Raw genomic sequence first — 20,086 nt, 5'->3', positions numbered from 1 at the left:
TAAAATAATTATATAAAAATTTTCAGTATTTTGCAGGAAACTTCAATCCAGATGACGTAAGAGTCATCCATGGTTCGCGGGAGAATTTGCGCGATGATCTTTTTTATATCTAATTTGCATAATTATAATGGAAAATTATTAACCTTTATTAAGCAGATTTAGTTATTGTGTATTAATTAAATTCATCGGTTTTTGTGAAAGAATTCTTTAAAACTTTTAGCGTTTATTTAGAAACTTTTTGTCACGTGATGACATTGGACAAGAGCATTTTCGTTTTGTTTATTGTATACGACAGTTCGCGCCAGATTTCGTAAAGTGCGGTTCGATAATTCTGTGTTTCTCGTTTATTCGAAGTTCACTGCGATAATTTTTTATTACGTGGATTCATACATTTTGCGTTGATTGCAATGGATATTTTAAGGCATAAAGTTTACTGTGAATTACTTCTAAATTCAGAAAGAAAAGTTGAAAATAATTTATTTTTCGACAATTTGGGAGAACTGATCTTTGTTTGGATGTAAATGAAGGCATGTAAATTTATTTGTGCATATAATTATCTAGTTCTAATTTCGAAACATTTATGGCATTTAGTGTTTATAAGCGTGTTATTTAGACATGTCTACTAATTTAGTGCTAAAACGTAGAACTACGTCAAAGAAGAATACAAACTTTAATTAGCAAGTAGTATCTTTATTAGAAAACTTATTTGTTGGTAGATTTTTTTACATTTAAAGTGTAATTAGATGAAACTAAATGGATGTGAACATAGAAAGTTGAATATGGCAAGAGTAATAGATAAAACTATTATTACATATTACTCGATCAGAAAAATTTACACTTGAAGAATTTTGTTTTGATAATTATTGCCTAGGGTTTATGTCGAAAATATTTTTCAGTTATATTTGTAATTACAGTTAATTCGAATAGTAATGGCGCTTAAATATTTATAGAATTAATTGAAGTTTTCGAGTTTTGTTTTGAGGAAACTGAGGAAGGCAAGAGTATCTACAGTTGTATAATGAACTGAATTTAAGTAAATTAGGTGACTTTGTATGTTTCGATGTAGTTTTTTATAATATTACGATATACGAACTTTCGATTTTGTAAATTGTATTATACTAAAAAATAAAGTTTTTCGTTATTCTCCTACTTAATGATGTATTTATAATGTTTCTGAACTAAATAATACTTATTAAATTGAAATCCGAGCTTTACAAAGTACTATGAATATTAGAGAAGACCGTTTTACTATAAACTACTACGTTTTACTACAGCTTACTCCAATGTTGATTCTACGAAAAGTAGGTCAGACAAGGACCGTTAGACTAATGACGTAGGCTGTTTACTTTTTCCGGTCGCATCGGTGCACTCCCGATAGCGTCATTTACAGAAGTCACACCTACTTTTTTCTGACGCGAGCCAATTAGGAATATTAATTTTTTTAACCAATCAGATGACGGCGGGAGATTTAAATTCGATTTATGTCGATAGATGGCCGTCTAAAATTTCATATTTATTTTAATTTTCTTTCTTTTATTGTAAATTCTCGAGAACTAAAGGATATTCCAAAACAAAGTTGGAGAACCCAACTACTCGTGAAAATTCTACGACTTCACGAAATGGTCCAGGTATTTTATAAGAATTTTTGAACGGCTATTTCCGTCCTTCACCACTGCCACTCGATCGCCTTGGACGGCTATTTCCGTCCTTCACTGTTAAGAGGTTAAAATGTAAAGCTAGAGACTAGAACAATACATCCCTTTACCTCGATGAAACAATTCGGCAAATATACGGTTATTACTGATTATTTTTATTGTTCACAAGCATGATTTTATCAACTTTAACACTATCGTTATTTCTACTGTTTCTCTGTTTGCAAGATCTATTTCGAACTCTTATGGTCTTGCACAGACAAGCAAATTATAGTTTTCATAAGTTAAAAATGTCAACAATATCACAAAAAAAAGTTTAGTAAGGATCACTAAACGGTATTGCTACGAAAAAACATTTTGTATACAGGTATACCTTGAGTTACGTCGCTCTCAAGTTACGTCGTTTCCGATTATACGTCGTTTGTCAAAAAAGTATATGGAAAAATAAAAATCAAGTTTAAGTCAGTTTATTCCACTTTAAATCTGTCTGCCACTAACATTAAAGTCGTAATATCACTAGAAAAGCGTTGAAAGCACATAAAATCATATTAAAATATGTACATTTACAGTAAATGTTAATATAATCATCATAAATCCTAGAGAACAAAACATGAAAACATCTATGTTTCTGTGTTGTTGTCTTATTTAGCGGTCTTTAAGTGCACATTATTGGTGTTTCCTCCATTATTGGCGTTTAGTTACGACGTAAGTCGTAATTGCGACTTACGTCGTAACTACACAAGTAAATTCGACTTACGTCGCCTCTCCTGGAACCAATTACCGACGTAAGACGAGGTATAGCTGTAATGTCAAAAATTAAAATTAATTTTAATTATTAGTAAACAACTTTAATTTACCTTTAAATTGCAATAAACAATTTGGAGATATTATTGTTTGTGTAACATATAAGGACCCCTTGACACAGGAAAAGCCATAAAACTTCTGGACCTCTCCATACAAGAGTCGCCATATTTAGTCGTCGGACCTCTATATACTATAGAGGATAGCTACAGATTCTTCCATATATTTGAAAGTAGTCAATTATTTTATTTGCGTCCGATCAACCTTGGATGCCTCAACTTCCACCTCCATGAAGTGAGCAAAATGAATTTATATTTAAGAGGCATTATATCAATTTTGTGTAAACTGTCTCTCTTTCTACACGAATAGATAAGGAGTTAGAACGCTATAATCTTAGCGTTAGATATTATTAGATTTTCTAATTACTAAATTGTATCGTATAATGTTCAATCAATTTATAATTATTTTTATTTTATTTACTCATTGAATTAGTTAATTAATTGTTATTTTGACTTTGGTTCAATTTTATAAAAAGGACATCTATCGAACATACTCACAATCTCTCCACTCAACGTATAAGCTCTCGTTCAGAAACGTTCTGAAAGTACTAAAATCTTAATATCGCAAATTAGGAGACGTTAATCCTATCCTAACTAGTGTCAGGTCCTGACTAGACTGGGATTTTACTAACTTTAGTCTAAATTATTCTTTTAAGCCATCCACTGACAAAGCGATCGAGTCTCGTGTAGCCGATAAGAGTTCGACAGATCATCAAACCTGGCATCTCACATATACAGGGTGGGCCAACGAAAACGACACGGCAGAGTTATCGTGTTCGTCCAAGCAAATCGCTCGGACAGGTCGATTTTATTCTCAAGGTCGGTCGTCATGTTCGACGATATCAACAAGTAATGGATGTACAACATTTTCAAGTAAATGTAAATAACTCTCCCGTTTGATTACCAGCTAGGAAAATGGGGCCAAGTAGTCGATCTCCAAAGATTCTGGCCCACACATTTAGCTTTTGTGGAGTTTGGCTATGAACGTCATGAAATATGCTTGGGTTATTATCTGACCAATATCGACAATTGTGACGATTAACCGTTGAGGTTAAAAAAAAACGCGCATTTGTCGGAAAAACAAATGTTAAAAAGATAATCCATGTCAATTCTTAACCTTTCTGACATAATTTCACAAAATTGTTGTCGCCGATCAAAATCATCTTCATTTAATTGGTGAACTAAATTAATTTTGTACGGATGAAACTTGTGAGCGTTGAGGATCCGGCGAATAGGTGTTCTGCTAATGCTAGTCACAGCCTCTAACTTCCTTGTACTTAAAGTTGGGTCCACAGCAACTTGCCCCAAAATCCCAATCTCTGTCGCTTCATTTCTTACTGGACGTTCACGTCCAGGGTCGCGTCTTTTGTTAGCCACAGAACCGTTAACTATAACTTTTGAACCAACTCCAGAACGTATTTTGCGTTACAATGGTTTTTGGATAGCGTTGATTAAATAAATTTGCACTAAGATGAGCATTCTCGCCATTTCTGAAATGAAGAGTTACTATTTCCACCCTTTTAGCAAGTGTGCAAACCATAACGATTATGTTGTACAAAATTCACAATAAACAAATAATAATCTTAAATTCTGATTGAATCACTAAGTGGTCAAGCTTAATGTGAACACTGCAAAAAGGAACATCTGCAAACAGATAATACATTATCAGCCTTAATTTTTGGATCAATTTTTTTCCTTGCATATGAGGTCTAGCTTAAAAGGTTTTTTTATGTTTGTTAATAGTTTGTGTTACTTTTTCCGAAATAAATGTTTAGTTAATAAAAAATAAATGAGTTTTTAAATTTTTTTGTTGTCTGTTGTATTCAGAATCGCAAAAACTTTATTGCAAAAGATGTCTCCCTTGAGAATAAAATCGAGCAGTCCAAGCGATTTGCTTGGACGAACACGATAACTCTGCCGTTTAGTTTCCTTTGGCCCACTCTGTATATATTTTCATTGATAATCGAAATATTCAACTCTCGTTGTTTTAAAAAGTGCATGAAAGCAAACAAACGAAAAAGTCAAAGACAAGAAATCAGTCTCTCATAAGAGAACGAACATACACAGATTAAAGAGAGACGCCACAATCGACATGTTGTACCCTGGAAATTTTAATGAATATTATAATGTTACATGGTGGTATATTTGTGTGTAAAGGAGTAATCATGAAAAAACAAATTTTATATAACTTTGAAAATCTATCAGAACATATGCCTAAAAAAATACCTAAACGCGTACAAAATATTATGTACTGGGTATTCAATGTGTAAAAATTGTATTTAAAAAATCTTCCGATATAAATAGACATTTTCAAAAAACTTAATATGACAGGAAACTGCAAACTATTCTAACAACAAAAAAAAAAAAAAAAAAAAAAAGACAATTGGGAACATAAAGCGAATATCCTGAATGCATAATTAATAAGCAGATATAGTAAAACAGATAACAAAGCATAGTGTAAACTTTTCAATTTTGCACTACGCTTCTAGTCATGTTGGGTCTCACATATCCAGGCATATTTTCGTTTAAAATCACACGAGTGCTACAAAAAGATAGACAGCATATTGTAAGATGTAAGAAGTTTGTAATGTAATGATTTTTAAATATTTTTATGAAATCTTCAATACAAAACAATTTAAAAAATGACGTATGGTTTAATGACTCACACTGAAAATAACCGAGGACTATATAATGTAATGTTTTTATATTAGAACTTTTATTAATAAAAACAATTCACCAGTAAAAATCTGATTTAATTATAATAAGAGCATACCATTTGATTAGCCAATAGTCGCTGGCACTTGTAAAGAATTGAGATATAATTAGCATTATTATAATAATCTTGAAGAAAAAATACCCTCCGGCACTGACGTATGCTTTATAAATTGAAATTCTGACTTCAGCATGTTCTTCATCATCCATTTGGTTATTTTCAGCTTCCTGTACGAAATGATTTAAAAAATTATGTAAATTAACACCGAAATATGCTTAAATCGAGCACATAATACTTTTATAGACTTTTTGGAATGAGATATGTTATTCGTGATTTAATAAACATTACTGTGTTCTCCTGAGTATTTACTACCGATTTAAAAACAGAGAGATATTTACTTACAATTTGAAGAGTTGTAAGTAAATATTAATGTACTTCAACATTCGGAAGTTATATTTAGCAGCTTCCAGTAAACTTACTAATATCTGCCAATAATTTTAACTCGTTTTTTGATAAAGAAGCTTTAATACAGCTGGTCAATTTAAAGTGAATCGATCAATTACAGCAGCTTTACAGAAAACAAGACCTTTGGTTATGAGTACAGTTGAGTGTTTAGTGGGTGACCAATCAAATCTCTTGAAATAATGGAAAATATATGTAATTTATTGTGTGAAATTTAATTTTTTAAATGAATTCATAGCAGCGTTAAAGGAAAATTTTGTGATATATCAAAAGTCATGTTATTCATTTAATAATGTTTAATGTTAATATAGTAGCTTGTGTGATATCGCTTTGGCCAGGAGAGAAACGGAAAGCGCAATATATCCGGAGGAGCAATATAACAGAGTATTAAAAATTTTGGAATTATACTGAAAGGGTTATACATGCTAAGGAATCTTTATCCTTCATTCTTTCATCAGCACGTGTTTCTGATATAAAATAAAGTTCGTTTTGTAATACTAAGATTTATTCGTAGTGCTATCGTGATAAATGACGTCTATGTTAACGTAGATACAAAGCACGTGAATTTACCATTATTGTAATTTTAATAATGACACTTAAAAACAAATACTGTAAATATAAAAGCGAATATCAGTAACGATTTTATTACACAGTACTATATTTTATAATAAATCACTTATTAAATATTAATGTAATTAGGGGGCGCTGTTGAGTAACCGTCATTGCTGGTGTCGTCTTGCTAGAGAAATTCCTAACACTGTTTTTTAGTTAATTTTTGAGTTTCTCTTTTACTTGCCACCTAAGTTGGTATGTCCTTTCTTTTGTGTCATTCTGTGTTATTATTAGTTTTATTTTTCCGGAAATGTTCACACGTACCTCTCCGTGAGTGTTAAACCACACCCAAGAAGGAAGCTAAACATTATCGTCTCCGAGTAATCCCGGTGCAAAATATCCAAAATTACAACATTACTTGGTTAACATTACCTGTGGTATCGAAGATGGCAACGGGGAAATTTTTTTCCTAGATACTGAACGGCGACAGGGAAATATTTTTCCCTTACGTTCGAGATGGCCGCGTTTCCGGTAATCTCGAATTAGATTCTCGAGTGCTAATCTCAAATCAAATCATCGAGTGATAATCTGGAAGCAGATTAACAATGGATAATCTCGAAGTAGAATACCGAGTGATCTATACGTTAGGGGGCGTACCCGTACTATCTGTGGTATTATGCAAATTAAAACTAATTTTTCGATGAGAGGAATTACAACATACGTACTGTACGTCTATCGAAACCCCAACATTTATTCGAAAGAGAAGTAATTTTTTTGTAAATTAGGTTTGTATATTTCGAGATAATTCGGATTAACCTTTTCGTGATAATATTATTAACGATAGCTTTGTTAATTCATTGTTTTTTAAAACTTTGTTAAGATATGAGTGATATCTTTTATTAATTCCGAAGAATTTTGGGTGCGATGTACTGTACTTCCCAGACTTTTTCCAATTGTTGGAACACGATTATACTGAACTTGGACTTGATTCGCGAATAGTAAAATGGTTGAAATTAGCTGTCAAATTGGGGTTACAGCACACTGTAGACATTTGTTCGAAATGTTCCAAACCATGCAAAGTAGTATATCGCAACGACAGAAAATCGTGTGCAATGAGATGCCAAAAATGTTGGAACTTCAGCTCTGCCTTCGACAGTACCTTTGAAGGTAAATGCCCTTCAAAGGTACCGTACTTTTGTCCATATAAATGTCATTTATATGGCATCACCTAGCGTTAGATTGCTCTACACAATATTTCTGCTAATGCCGGCCGGAATATCTAACAAAGCTGCTGTCGATTGGTCGAACCATATAAGATTTATAATGTTAGTAGCACTACATAACATTCTTATCGTTCAAAATAGGAGGACCAAATAAAACTCGAAATAGATGAGACTGTTGTTTGTAAAAGAAAATATGAAAAAGGTAGAAAGCTTAAAAGCACAAAATGAGTTGTCGGAGGCATTTGTCGAGAGGATAAAAGTTGTTTCATATGCCAAGTAAACGACAGGTCGGAAAATACTCTCAATTGGATTATATTAAAATTTATTAATTCGGGCACTACTGTATTGACTGACGAATGAAAAGGCTACAACAATATCGACAAATTGGAAGGAATTGAAATATCACACAAGACAGTTAATTACTCTGAAAATTTCGTCAATCCAAAAACGGGAGTCCACGCCCAAAATATCGAAAGACTGTGGGGATATTTGAAAAATAAAAAAGCCTTCCAAAACACTATACAGAAGACCTTTCCGATTCTTACATGTACGCATTTATGTATAGAAAATACCTAAATTGGCCTTCAAAAAAACTAGGAGATCGTTTTTTTACTTTCGTTCGACATTTACGCAATATATATCCCGGACGAGGGAAGGAAACAATATGGAAGGAACCTGCGACCGTCCAAGCAGCTCCTGTAGTGGAAAAACGTTCGAAAAAAAAATGCGTGTGGAGGGAAAATTAACAAGATTGCAGAGAAAAGTACTACTAAAAATAAACAGAAAAGAAGGACATCATCCAGTAATCCAGAGTCTACAACATCGATTTCAACAAAGCGTCAAAAGACCGCGAAGGACCAACGCTAATGTAAGTTTAGTTATACATTATATATATGTGGTGTCTGTGGATGGCTGGGCTGAGCGTTAAGAGGCGTATGTAGAACTCAGTTTAAGAAAACACGAAGAACTTCTTATAACAGTATACGTACACTTTAATATAATACGTTACAAAACAAAGAACACTAACAAATCGTCTTGAGACGGACACGTCGTAGCTTCTTCCTTTCCTACTCTTACCGTCGTCATCTTTTTGCCTCGGGGGAGAAGAATGCGCTTAAGCTTAATCCTCTGTTTCCGCGTGCTCCAGAATGGATGCGCACGACATTCGGCTTGACCATGTCGCTAGCGCTGGGGACGGGCACCACATTCGGCCGTTTTGGTTTTGTCTGGACCTCCAGCGACACTAAATACAAAAGAAAAACAAAGAAAACAGAACTACAAAAATATAAGTTTTTGAAAGGTAAAAGTTCTAAGGTTGATCGTCTTTTAAGTCTGTCAAACGTCTGTCGTCTTGGAAAATGGATGAGAAGCAGTTTTCGTCTTAAGGCTCATTAAGTCGTCTTCAAGCAGCCTTTTCGTCTTTAAACGTCGTTTGTCGTCTTCTCATTAGCATTCTGGAATAGCATTCCACGGTTTCAGAAATTCGGAACACGTTGTCGTGCCATTTGGTCCTTCGTGACATCCTTCCTTCATTATGTCATTGGTGTTTCCTTCTTTAACTTTCACGATCCTGTAGGGTCCAAGATACTTTGGTTTTAGTTTCAATTGCGGTCCAAATTGAGTTCTTTTGATGGTAACCAAGTCATTAACTTGATAAGGTCTAGATTCTTTTCTTCTTAAATTGTACGTCTTCCTATTTTCCTCTTGTATTTTAAAAATCTGTTGCTTAGCGTTCTTTCTAAGTTCTCTCTGAGCTTCAAAATTTGCTTGAAATTCAACTTCGATCATTTCCCTGAGATTTTCTAGTTTATTCACATTCATCCTCGTTCCAAAAAGTAGTTCAAAAGGTGTAGTGTCTACGCTACGCTGATAAGTGGAATTAATCGCTTGCTGCAGTTCATTTGTATACTTGTACCACGGAGCTGAATTATTTATTGATAACTTCGAAAGAATTGATATAATAGTCTGATTTATACGTTCGACTTGCCCGTTTGCTCTAGGCAGGCCAGTAGTTATTAAATGATGCTTAATGTTCTCTTTAGAACAATAGTCAGCGAACTCACTAGAGGTAAATGCTGTACCTCTATCGGATATAATTTGAGAAGGGTTCCCAAATGCAGCCTTTTGGATCTCTAATTTCGCAATAGTTTCAGCAGATGTAGTGGTTTTCGTAGGATAAATCCACACGAAATTTGGTAAATGAGTCGATTACCGCTAGAATGTACTTATAATTTTTATTTGTACTTTCCAATGGTCCGAGATGATCAATATGATAAGTTTTTAATGGAATATCTTCTTTACGAAGTGGGTGTAAAAGTCCTCCCTTCTTTTCCTTCGTACGATTCACTAGTAGACAATGAACACAATTGGCTACAATTTTCTCTACTTTCTGTCTAAGCTTGGGGATAAAATAATATTCTTCGATGTTTTTCTCAGTATATTTAATTCCTGTATGTCCCTTTTCATGAGCGTCTCTCATAATCTCTGTTTGCATACTTTCAGGTACAACGACTAATTCTTTACCGTCCACAAATTTATATAAGATTCCTTGTCTCTCACAATAATTTTCATACTTAGAAATTTTTAACAGTTCTTTAATTGCTTTTATTTCGCTATCGTTATCCTGGGCTGATTTTAACTTTGGTATAATATTGTTGACAGAAATACAAAGTACATTTACGGGAGATCTAAGGGCGTCGATGTGAGCCATCTTAGTACCGGAACGATGCTCAACAACATAATTGAATTCTTGTAGGATCAAAACCCAACGAGCTATGCGAGTGGATAAATCTCTCTTCGCCAGAGTCTTCTCAAATGCAGAACAATCGGTGACTATTTTAAATGGAATTCCCAATAGATATACACAAAATTTCTTTAAAGCCTCTATTATAGCAAGAGCTTCGAGTTCATAGCTCGAATATTTCTTTTCGGCGTCTGTTGTCTTTCTACTCATGAAATAGGTAGGATGAAATTTATTATCATTTGGAGATTTTTGCATTAAAATTGCTCCATACCCCTCTAAGCTTGCGTCGGTGTGTAGCTCGGTTTCATAATTAGGATTATATATTCCCAAGACTGGCTTCTCAGCTAACAGTGTTTTAAGTCGATCAAAGGAATTTCTCTCCTCTTCACCGAATTTAAACTGACGGTCTTTCTTCAAAAGGTCACTCAACGGCTTAGCAATAACGGAATAGTTCGGAATGAACTTCCTGAAGTATCCACTAAGTCCTAAAAAGCTTTGAATTTTTTTCAAGTTGGTTGGTTCCGGAAAATTGAGAACAGCCCTAGTTTTTAAAGTAGATGGGAAAATTTTACCCTCTACTACTACGTGACCCGAAAATTCAATTCTCTTTTTTAAAAAATGAGATTTCTTAAAGTTTATCTCTAGTCCATAATCACTGGCAAGTTCTAAGACTCTTTCAAGTCGCTTGATTCCTTCTTCAAGCGAGGAAGACAAAATGATGATGTCGTCCATATAAGGTAATACAATGCCATCATTAATCAAAGGTCGGAAAATGGTGTTGATATACCTTTGAAACACAGCGGGAGAGTTGCAAAGTCCAAAGGGAACCTTAAGGAATTGATATTGTCCTTCATGTGTCACGAATGCAGTATACTTCCTGCTATCTTTATTTACATCGACATGGAAAAATCCATTTTTGAGATTGATTGTACTAAAAATTTGTGATCCCTGTAGTCTGTCTAAGATATCTTCAATTAGTGGGAGGGGAAACCTGTCCTTTACAATTATTTTATTCAATTTTCTGTAATCTATGCATACACGGGGGGTTCCATCCTTTTTCTTTACGACCACCACTGGACTACAATATTCTGAATAACTTGACTCTATTATTCCTTGCTTTAACCATTCAGCGACTTGAGTTTCAACAATCCTTTTCTCGGAAAATGGCAATCTACGTGGCTGATGAATATGTCGGTTCGTGATTTTTGACCAAAATATTTAGTTCTACATTTGTTCTCTCAACTTTATGTTTCAATGTTTACGTCGATTTCACCTGTCATATAGTTAAATCGATTGGCAGAATAGACAAACAGTTTATTTTTTTAACACATCGAGTTTTATTTTTTATTATGATACGATTTTCATTAATAGTTGTCTCACCCTGCATTAAAACATTAAGGCCTGCGATGGCGTCACAAGTCATTACATCGTTTGATACTACGCACACATCAGCACGACACTTAAAATCATCAATTTGAATATTTTCTGTAAAACAGCCTAATGGGTCAACTACTGACTTTCCAAATCCATTTAAAGTGGAATTAGTTGGGAACAACCTCCTAAATCCTAGTTTATCGAAAACAGATTTTCTAAGTAATGTTGCTTGACTTCCAGTGTCCATCACTGCCTTTATACTCATGTTACCAATTAGTGTCGTTTTAAACAATTTCGGTTCTATAGCAATATCTAAAGTGGCAAGTTCTGATTTTGAATTTGATTTTGGGAATTTAGTAGCCTTGTGACCAAACGCTTTACACTGAAAACACTTTAAACCTTTATCTTTATGAATACAATACTTGGAGATATGATTTCTCGAACCACAATTATAACATATTATGTTGTTACGATTATCAACATAACCATTCTGCTTTACGCTATTTTTATTCGCATTTTCGTTTTTTGCATTAGATCTATAATTTTCATACCTTGGTTTATTTCTATTAAAAGTATTATTATTTCTGTTATAAGAATCATGTCTAGGCTTCACTCTGTCGAAAACACCTTTGCCCTTAACAGAATCACCTTTTATTACTTCATAAACTTTAAGTTTTTCTTTAAATTCTGACAAGTCTTTACATCGGTATAAAATAATTTTATTTTCGTGTTTATCGTTAATCCCTTTAATAACATAATGCATTAAAGCACCATCATCTATTTTTGCGAAATTACACAACTCTTTCTTCTTTAAATAATAATCCTGAACGGACTGAGTCTTGCATTGTGTGCTTACTTAAAATCTTATGCAACTTAGCCGAATTAATTTCAAAAGAGAATTCATCGATCAAGGCTTGTTTTAATCTTTGCCAGGAATTAATCTCACGTACTGTTCTTACGAATAAAGAGGCGTTACCACCAAGAGATCTCTTCGCAAAAATGAATTTTTGTAATTCACACAAACTAAATAATTTAGAGATATTTTCAAAATGTTCGATCTAACGAATAAACATTCTCATGCGATTTTGCATTAAACTTAGAAATGGTACTTTCGATACCAGAATAATTAATGGTAACACTATTGGCAACGGAACTAGCGGCAGCATTACTTTGTTCAGATTGGATAAAGAAATCGAGACTGTTTTTATTTTTATTCATATCGCACTGCATTGAAAGTTCACCTCCACTATCATTTTTTTTCATTTGGTTCATCGGCTTCAGACTCAGAGCCAGACAAAACGTCGAGTCGGACATGCTGGGTTAAGGACTCCAAAACACACAAATCAGCTAGAATTCTCTTCGCTACTTCCGACTTATTACCCTCGAAAGATATGTTTAAAATGTTGGAAATCGTAATTAGCTCATTCAGGGAAAAGTCACTTTCTACACTTTTCAGTTTCTTATTAAAATCGCCACTGTCTAAAGCAAACGTAAATCCACTAAAATTTCTTATTCTCTTTCGATTTGACCGATCGCTGTCGGTATTAAAAATAAATTTATGAAGAATTTTAATTTTATCAAATTTGCAATTTTTCAATGCAACGCTTATTTCTTTTATGTCATTTAAAATCATTTTGAAAAATAAAAGTCTACATACCCCTACTAGTAAACTATTTGTAGCTTGTTTCGTGGAATTTCCTGTCACCCCACACTTCTCTAAAAGTATGTGAACCTCGGCCAGGTGCCAGACGGGTGACATATCTTACGACCTTTATATAAACTCTTCTCCACTTCCCTACTCGCCTTCTCTGCTGCTCTCAAATAGCTTAGACATCGAAATAAAACCTTCCTTTTTTGCCAACGTCAACCTTGGACTATCTGAATCATTTTACAATCTTCCAGCAAAAAGTCTTACGCTGCGACTCCACTAGCCGTAAAAGGGCCGTAAAACCCCTCACCGTAAAAGCTTTTAATCACGTGACCATGATATTTTACGACCTGCTCAAGCGTAAAATATCATGGTCACGTGATTAAAAGCTTTTACGGTGAGGGGTTTTACGGCCCTTTTACGGCTAGTGGAGTCAAGGCCTTAGTTTCAATTCGAGACCAAAAGTTTTTTGTTTTGGCAAATCACTGTAAGTTTGAGAATCCCTTCGTTCGTCACTAAACGTCGCAGTACGATGAACAAACACTATAATTTCGATAATCCACAATTACTTAAATCACTTTCAATCACTTGCATCCCATTCCTGAGAAAATGTGGTGTCTGTGTATGGCTGGGCTGAGCATTAAGAGGCGTATGTAGAACTCAGTTTAAGAAAACACAAAGAACTTCTTATAACATATAAGGACGTACACTTTAATATAATACAGAGGACGTTACAAAACAAAGAACACTAACAAATCATCTTGAGGCGGACACGTCGTAGCTTTTTCCTTTCCTACGCTTACCATCGTCTTCTTTTTGCCTCGGGGGAAAAGAATGCGCTTAAGCTTCGTCTTCTGTTTCCCGCATGCGCCAGAATGGATGCGCACGACATTCGGCTTGACCATGTCGCTAGCGCGGGGGACGGGCACCATATATATTATACTAATTTCAAGTTTATAAATATAGCAAGCACGTTTATAAAATAGTTATATATATATATATATATATATATGGATCATGAAGGATCATATTGCTAATCTGTTTTCTAAGGAATTGGGCGCGGCTGATCTATCGGAGCATAATATTGTCAGTATTTCTTGTCTGTGGGGTAAAGCTCGGGAATTCTATTGTATCCATTTATCGTTCTGGAAATGTCGTAATTATTTATTGCAAAAATTTCGAAAAAAATTCAACAAGAAAGGTCGGAAAAGACCGGTAAAGTTTAGGTTGGCGACGGATCTTTCATTTAATTGGCGTGTTCGCCGTAAGAACCTGTTAACTTTTTTAAAAGACTACCGGGAAGCTGGTGGTCGTTTTTTTGCGAGATGATGTATTGTATGTTGACGATAAGAGATTTACGTATTCCATCTCGGGCCATCGATTAATAGAAGTTCCTACCTCTTTTTTATTTTAAATTTTTCTTCCCGTAAGAGTGAGGGTTTGGCGAGACTTTCAGCTTCACCGTGTCCGGTCCAGTTTAGTTCGGGCTATCATTCGAACTCGTTGTTTTTTGGAATTGCTGTGGTTCCACATTAAGCGCTCATTGTCGGATTATTTGATTAAAAGACCAGATTTAATTTGTTTGGCCTTTGTTGAGACCTGGATTGTTTCAATAGAGGGCGATTTTCTTGCTAAGTTTCTTCCAGTTAACAGGAAGTATTCTATGATCCCATTGGGCCCGGGTAGGCCCCATATGGCGGAATTTTTTTCTTTTTTGATGAAGCTAGAGCAGAGGTCGGCAACCTGCGGCTCGCGAGCCACATGCGGCTCTTTGGATGTGAAGATGCGGCTCTTTAGTTCCATACGCAAATATTATTTATTTTATCAAAAAAAAAAAACATTTAAAAATCGTTCTGAACCGATCAACGAGGATTAGGAACCGATTCAATCTCTCAGCCACTTGTACTCGCTTTTCACCGCACCCCTCCCCCGTGACACGCGTCGTCACTGTCGTCAGTCCGTCGGAAGCTCTCGAATGACGCCGTCGTCGAATGTTTCTATGTAGGTTTTAATTCGTTTTCGACGCAAGACAATTTGGCATCTTCACCAGTGCTTTGGCTGTGTAGGTTTGTTGTTTCAAGTAAAAGCGTTAGAAGCGAATTATCTTCTCAAAGTTATGTATGTACATACATATATATTTATATTAATAATAAAAAAACGCAGTAAAGGTAGGTAACATAATAAGTATTATATTTTTAAAATACATATTATACATATTTTTTTCCAAATAAGATACCTAACTACTTTTTTGAAGTCAATAAGAATTGTCAAAAAAGAAACAAAGTACTACTGTTGGATATTACCACAAAAGTGTTTTTATTAAAATATATATTTAATAAATTACCTATTTTATTATTTATCTATTTTATAGCTTTTATTATTTAAAAATTAGCATTAAAATAATAATTATAAGTGTAAGTACCTATAAACTGTTATTTAATAAACCTATTTTCGAACTCTGAAGATCAAAGTAGGTAGGTATTTGCAGTTTTAGATTGTTTATATGTTTGGCAATTTTCGGCATAGCTGGGCATAACACCTTTACTTGTAAACTAAGTATCTAATATTTGCCAAAATTAAAAAAAAAACTAAAATGTGCAGACTGCGCCGTGATAAACACGTTCTGACAAGTCCGTTCGTGCCAGTCGGTGATCACCGCACACGGGAGGCGACCACAGATGCGACGAAACTATGTACTTATAGTCAATCAGTACGTGAGAGAGTGAGACAAACAGCGTTTCGTGTCTAAATTATTTATTTTATTAATTAAATTATTAGAGAATTATTTATTTTATTTAGGTAAGTATTTTTAATTGGGAAATATCGTTGTAAAATGTTTTTTGATAAATTATATTTCATTATGCCCAGCTTCTCGTATGTATTTACTTAGGTATACGTTGACATTGTAAATAATTGCAAAACTTGTCATCTGCTGTTTTGGATTCCTAAATAATAATTTTAAAAATTCTTTATTACAGCTTCACCGCAAGCATGGCATCTACAAAAAAAAAAAAAAAAAAAAAAAAGAGAAGAACTGAAGAAGAGCATCGAGAATTCAATCGGGATTGGACAGAGTCGTTCGCTTTCATATGCAACTCAGATGGCCTTCCGACATGTCTCATTTGCCACGAAAAACTCGCACACAATAAGAAATCAAATTTAGAGAGACACTTCACTAAAAAACATACTCAGTTTGCTAGTAAATATCCAACCGGCGAAGAACGAAAAAAAAGCTGTCGACGAGCTCCAAAAACAAAAACAGCAATTAAGTTCCATGTTAAGTAACTGGACGCAATCTACAAGTAATGTTAATTTGGCAAGCTTCGCGGTATCACTAGAAATTGCAAAAAAGGCAAACCATTCACAGATGGTGAGTATGTCAAAGATTGCTTCATACGTGCATCTGAAGAACTGTTTCGTGATTTCAAAAACAAACCAGAAATCTTGAAAAAAATCAAAGAATTGCCACTATCCGCTAAAACAGTACAAGATAGAATAGCTAAAATGTCTTCAAATGTAACATATTTGCAGGTGGAAGATATTCAACTTTCTTCTGCCTTATCACTTGCTATAGATGAGTCTTGCGACATAAAAGACATGGCACAAGTTACCCTTTTTGTCAGGTATATGTCTTCCCAAGGTCCAAAAGAAGAACTTCTAGGATTGCTACCGCTCTCGGGACAAACTAGAGGGGAAGATATAGCGAATTCCGTGCAAAAATGCCTTGAAGACAATAAGATCGATTTAAATAAAATCGTTTCAATAGCAACTGATGGAGCCAGAAGTATGACAGGAAAAAATAAAGGGGCAACAACGATTCTTCAGAGCAAAGTAAACCACGAAATTCTTACGTTTCACTGTATAATACACCAAGAAACTCTTTGTGCCCAAACATTTCTGGCCGAAATAGTTGAGGTCATGAATTTGGTAATCAAGATTGTTAATAGCATCTTGTCAAAAGCACTCTACCATCGTCAGTTTAAAGAATTCTTAAACGAAATGGAGACTCAGTATTCCGATCTCCTTCTTCACAATAAAGTGCGATGGCTTTCGAAAGGTAAGGTGTTGAAACGTTTCGCTTTGTGCTTGAATGAAATAAATACATTCCTAAATGAAAAAGGCATTAATCACCCGAAATTAGAGAACAAATGGTTGCAAAAATTTTACTTTATGGTGGATATCACAGCGAAATTAAATGAGCTGAATCTAAAACTGCAAGGAAAGGGAAACCCAGCCTATGTTTTGGTAGAAGAATTGGTTTGTTTTGAAGAAAAATTAATTCTTTTTGCAGAAGATATTCAGAGCGGTAAATTACTTCATTTTCAATTTCTAAAGCAATATCGCGATAAAACCAGTGCAACTGTTGACACGAATTACTTCAGCACAGTTATAAAAAAAAATTAAAGATGAATTTGCTGACAAATTTGAGCAATTCAAAACCAACAAAACCACTCTAGCATTCATAGTAAATCCTCTTAACACAAATAGTAACGAAATCCACATTAAGCCATTTGGAATTGATACTGGATCTCTAGAAATGCAATTGATCGATTTAAAAAGTAAAGCTTTGTGGAGTTGAAAATTTACAGAGTTGAAAAGCAAGTTGGAAGAGTTGGAGGTCCAGAAATGTATGTACGTAACGCAACAAAAGTGGACAGCTTTAAAAGAAATGCCGCGACTTGAGACACTTATATTCGACGCATGGAATAGTCTTCCAGATTGCTACAGTGAGGTGAAGAAGTTGGCATTTGGAGTGCTGACTATCTTCGGATCGACATATTCGTGCGAGCAAGCGTTCTCTTGCATGAATATAATTAAAAGTAAAGTAAGAAGCCAAGTAACAAATGAAAATTTAGAGTCGTGTCTGAAACTTAAAACAACAAGTTATGAGCCAAATTTATCGAAACTTTCTAAAACCATGCAAAGCCAACGCTCCCATTGAATTTGTTTGCTCAATTGTTTGTTATTCAAGTACAAGTTAGTGTTGTAAGTAAATGTTTAATTAATAATAAATACCTTTAATGACAAATTAAAAAAAGCAGAAGAAAAAAAACACAGAACACCAGGTTTTGGGTTACACCCCAGCATACTTAAGTAAATGTTTAATTGTTTTAATTTTTTACTTAAATAATAAGTAATTATCTAATAATGCCATATATATATTATCTAATTTGTTGTGAAAAACACTACTTATATATGAATAAATAGATTAGTTTTTTTTTATCAAAAAACTTTATTTATGCGAGTACTATTTATTGTTGGCAAGAAAAAATTTTGTAGCTCTTTAAAAACTTTGAAATTTTGTAAATTGTAATTTTTGACTCTTCCGACTCAAAAGGTTGCCGACCCCTGAGCTAGAGGGCTCTTCGAGCTATTGGAAACTTATTCAGATTTGATGGTGATTGGATTAATACGTTACTCGGCTCCCGAACATAGGCGTAACTTGGTGTTGATAGTATATGCCAGTTCGAAAAGGCAGCGAGGCTTACGTGTCGATTTGTTTCCTTCTATTTTGAATTCCTGATCTTCGTATTATCACAGTATAGTGATAATGGGCGATTTTAACATTCATATTGGTGAGGAAATTGATTCACATTTGAATGTAGCTTCTCCTAATATTTTTGACTAGATGGTGAAAGGATTTAAAGGTTGATACGACCGGGAGACAGTTTATGCGTTGGTTGATTGAACACGATCTCATCCTCCTTAATTAACGGTCGCAGCAAAGGAGATTTTCCAGATGAATTAACTTTTCTGTCGAAAGTGGGTAGCCAGTTATACACTTTATAGTCATTTTTCAGAATCTGGTTCAATGTTCGAAACCGTGTGTTGGATCTCTCTCATCTTCTGATCATTTTCCAGTGGAATTACAGATGGCGATCAGAAACAGATTTTCCTTCGTTGATGCGCCTCATCTAATCAAGACTCGCTTAGTTTGGAATGATTCTAAAATAGAATCTTTTTGTGAAGCAGTATCGCAGAGTTTCCGGAATTTAAACTTTGATTCTGAGTCTGTTGATGATTTCTATGGTTTAATTATATCCGAGCTATGCTCTATAGCAAGAAGTCTAAATGTGATAAATGAAGATGCTGAACCTTACAGGAGGACTCGTCCCTCTTGGTTTGATAGGTCTTGCTACATCCAAAAGCGAGCGAGGAATATTGCCCTGCGCAAGTTTCGCAGATCTAATAGTCAGGCTGATTTGGCTTCTTTTTCAAAATTTGAAACAACAATATAGTTCACTTATTAGGGCGAAAAGGAGGAATTTTTTTTCAATTATGCCTTTCAGTTGGATTCAGTAGGATTATGGACTCTAGGACCTTTTGGTATCGGGTTGGTCGTTTTCGTCGGGTCAGGAGCATACGAAATCAAGAGATTTCTTTGTCTGACTGGTTTATTTATTATCAACATTTATTTAGTTTAAATACGTCCAATTTACCTCCGATCCCATCGCTACCGATGGCTTCTCTTATTGTTGATCCTATTTTAGACCTTCCTATCTGATTCCGAGGTGAACATAGCAATTCAAAAGATGCGAATTCGCTCATCTCCCGGGGTGGACAGTGTTTCTCCGTTTTTAATTGTTTACTCTAAAGCCACATTAGTTCCTTACCTGGTCAACTTATTTAACCAGGTTTATAACACTGCTAAAGTTCCGGAATCGTGGTTGGAGGTAACGATAAAAGTTATCCATAAAAAAGGTCCAACAGATGAGTGCGCTAACTTCCGACTAATCTCACTGTTACCTGTAGTTCGGAAAATTTTTACATCTATTTTTTCTAAAAGATTGGGTATTTGGTTAAGAGAGCGGAATTTGATTCAACCAGTACAATTCGCTTTCCAACCTCGGAAGAGCAC

The 20,086-nt window shown here is 34.5% G+C and overlaps 1 protein-coding gene across 1 annotated transcript in view; it reads right to left on the bottom strand.

The window, feature by feature from the left end:
* The window catches only part of LOC136982334 (ATP-binding cassette sub-family C member 4-like), a 147,686-nt gene that overhangs the window by 29,009 nt on the left and 98,591 nt on the right, over nucleotides 1-20,086 (bottom strand). Inside the window, exon 16 of the mRNA XM_067278809.1 lies at nucleotides 5,286-5,452. Coding sequence (XP_067134910.1) covers nucleotides 5,286-5,452 — 167 coding nt within the window. The remainder of the gene's footprint in view (nucleotides 1-5,285; nucleotides 5,453-20,086) is intronic.

This window comes from Centruroides vittatus, unplaced genomic scaffold (assembly GCF_030686945.1).
Source record: "Centruroides vittatus isolate TY-2023 unplaced genomic scaffold, ASM3068694v2 contig_82, whole genome shotgun sequence".
Taxonomy (NCBI): Eukaryota; Metazoa; Arthropoda; class Arachnida; order Scorpiones; family Buthidae; genus Centruroides; species Centruroides vittatus.
Note: the sequence above shows the minus strand (reverse complement) of the source record. Positions and strands in the feature narration are given on the sequence as shown.